This window comes from Octodon degus, unplaced genomic scaffold (assembly GCF_000260255.1).
Source record: "Octodon degus isolate 3935 unplaced genomic scaffold, OctDeg1.0 scaffold00061, whole genome shotgun sequence".
Taxonomy (NCBI): domain Eukaryota; kingdom Metazoa; phylum Chordata; class Mammalia; order Rodentia; family Octodontidae; genus Octodon; species Octodon degus.
This window is the reverse complement of record NW_004524637.1, coordinates 2,217,540-2,219,068: the sequence shown is the minus strand read 5'-3', so window position 1 is coordinate 2,219,068 and position 1,529 is coordinate 2,217,540. Positions and strand designations below refer to the sequence as shown.

At 54.6% G+C, this 1,529-nt stretch overlaps 1 protein-coding gene across 3 annotated transcripts in view; it reads left to right on the top strand.

Moving 5' to 3' along the window:
* The window catches only part of LOC101584040 (interferon-induced GTP-binding protein Mx2-like), a 91,144-nt gene that overhangs the window by 87,790 nt on the left and 1,825 nt on the right, over positions 1–1,529 (top strand). For all 3 annotated transcript variants that reach the window (XM_023718687.1, XM_012515386.2, XM_023718686.1), the window contains exon 13: positions 468–695. In XM_023718687.1, the coding sequence (XP_023574455.1) occupies positions 468–695 (228 nt within the window). The remainder of the gene's footprint in view (positions 1–467; positions 696–1,529) is intronic.

The window sequence follows — 1,529 nt, the reverse complement described above, 5'->3', positions numbered from 1 at the left end:
TTAGGCTTGGAACCAGGAACCCCAGTCAGTGTAGACATGGGGCAGCAGAGAGGGTCGTGAGTAGAGTGCAGGAGGTGAAGGCCCCACCAGGACACTCACCGAGGAGGCTCAGCACAGAAACTGGATCTGAGGAGAGCGGGGAGGGACAGGGACAGGTGAGGCCCAGGTGCAGGCACAGAGCACTTCAGGCTGCACCTGGTGCTGGCACAGGGGAGAGACTGGCTCTACCACCCTCCTGCCTGACGCTGAGGGCCGTTGCTCTACTGGCCCACGGCCCTGAATGGACCTGGGCGGTGTCCTGAGGTGCACAGAATTGATGGGACCCAGCCCAAATGGGATCCACTTACAGCACTGGTGGTGGGGACATTCGGGTCAGGTGCCCACTCCTGTGGACTCTCAAGTGAGCTGTGTGCTGTGGTCTTGGGTTCCCTCCTACCGGATCTTTAGGCGTCTTTTTCTTCATGCAGAACAAAATCGAAGACATTCGATCGAGCCAGGAAGATGTGGCGGAGAAGGCAATCCGCGTTCACTTCCAGATGGAGAAGCTTGTCTACTGCCAGGACCAGGCCTACCGGGATGCACTACACAAGGTCAGAGAGGAGGAGAACGAGGAGCAGGACAAGTGCAGGGGCTCTCAGGCTTCGACCAACAATGCTATGATGGAAATCCTCCAGCACCTGAAAGCCTACTACCAGGTACGTATGTTCATGTATCCGTTCTTAGGTGTCGAGTCCTTTCCTAAAGAGAGCCCCCATGTCTGGGCTCATGGAGTACCCAGTTACCAGCCAGCTCTGTGTGGGCCCCTGGAAACAGCTTGACCTCAGCAAGGCAGAGGTGCTGGGCATTTGGAGGCCCCACATCCAGCTTGGACCGCTGTGTGGTCCCTGCCCAGTGACTTCATCTTTCTGAGCCTGGGTTTTCTTCTGAGTTTCCATCTTCAGAGCCAGTACGCAGCCTCCTCCTTTGTTTTAGGGATCTGAGCTCTGAGAAGCCTCTAGAAACAGGGCTGGCTGATAGATCTGAGCACAGCATCCTCGAAGTGCATCCTTGAGGTTACATGTGTCAGAATTCTTTGAGGTCACGGATTCCTTCCTGATGGCTGTGTCCATGTTCCCACCCAAGTCTTCCAAATGGCATGATCCTGGGAGTCCCTCTTGGCTGGTGCCTGGTCTTTTCTCCTCTGTGGCCCTTTGTAAAAGCTGTGCCTGGCTCCCTTGCTTCACTCCCTCTTCCTCACCCAGCTAGTATAGTCCCTGGGTGCTTGTTTCCTGCCTTGCTTATTCCTGAGTGTGTGGTTTTGACACATTGGATGTGGTTCACCGTTTGGGGAGATCTGTGACTCTGTTGCCCTGCATTCAGGACAAGGAATGTGAGGCACAGCACAACTGGATGTCCCATCAGCACATGTCACAGCCCTAAGATCAGTGTGTGCTGAAGGAGTGAGTGCAGGAGGACACACAGGCAGAGGAAGATGACAGGGAGAGTACTCTCTGTCCACACTGTTACTCGGGTTTCTTTTTTTTTTTTTT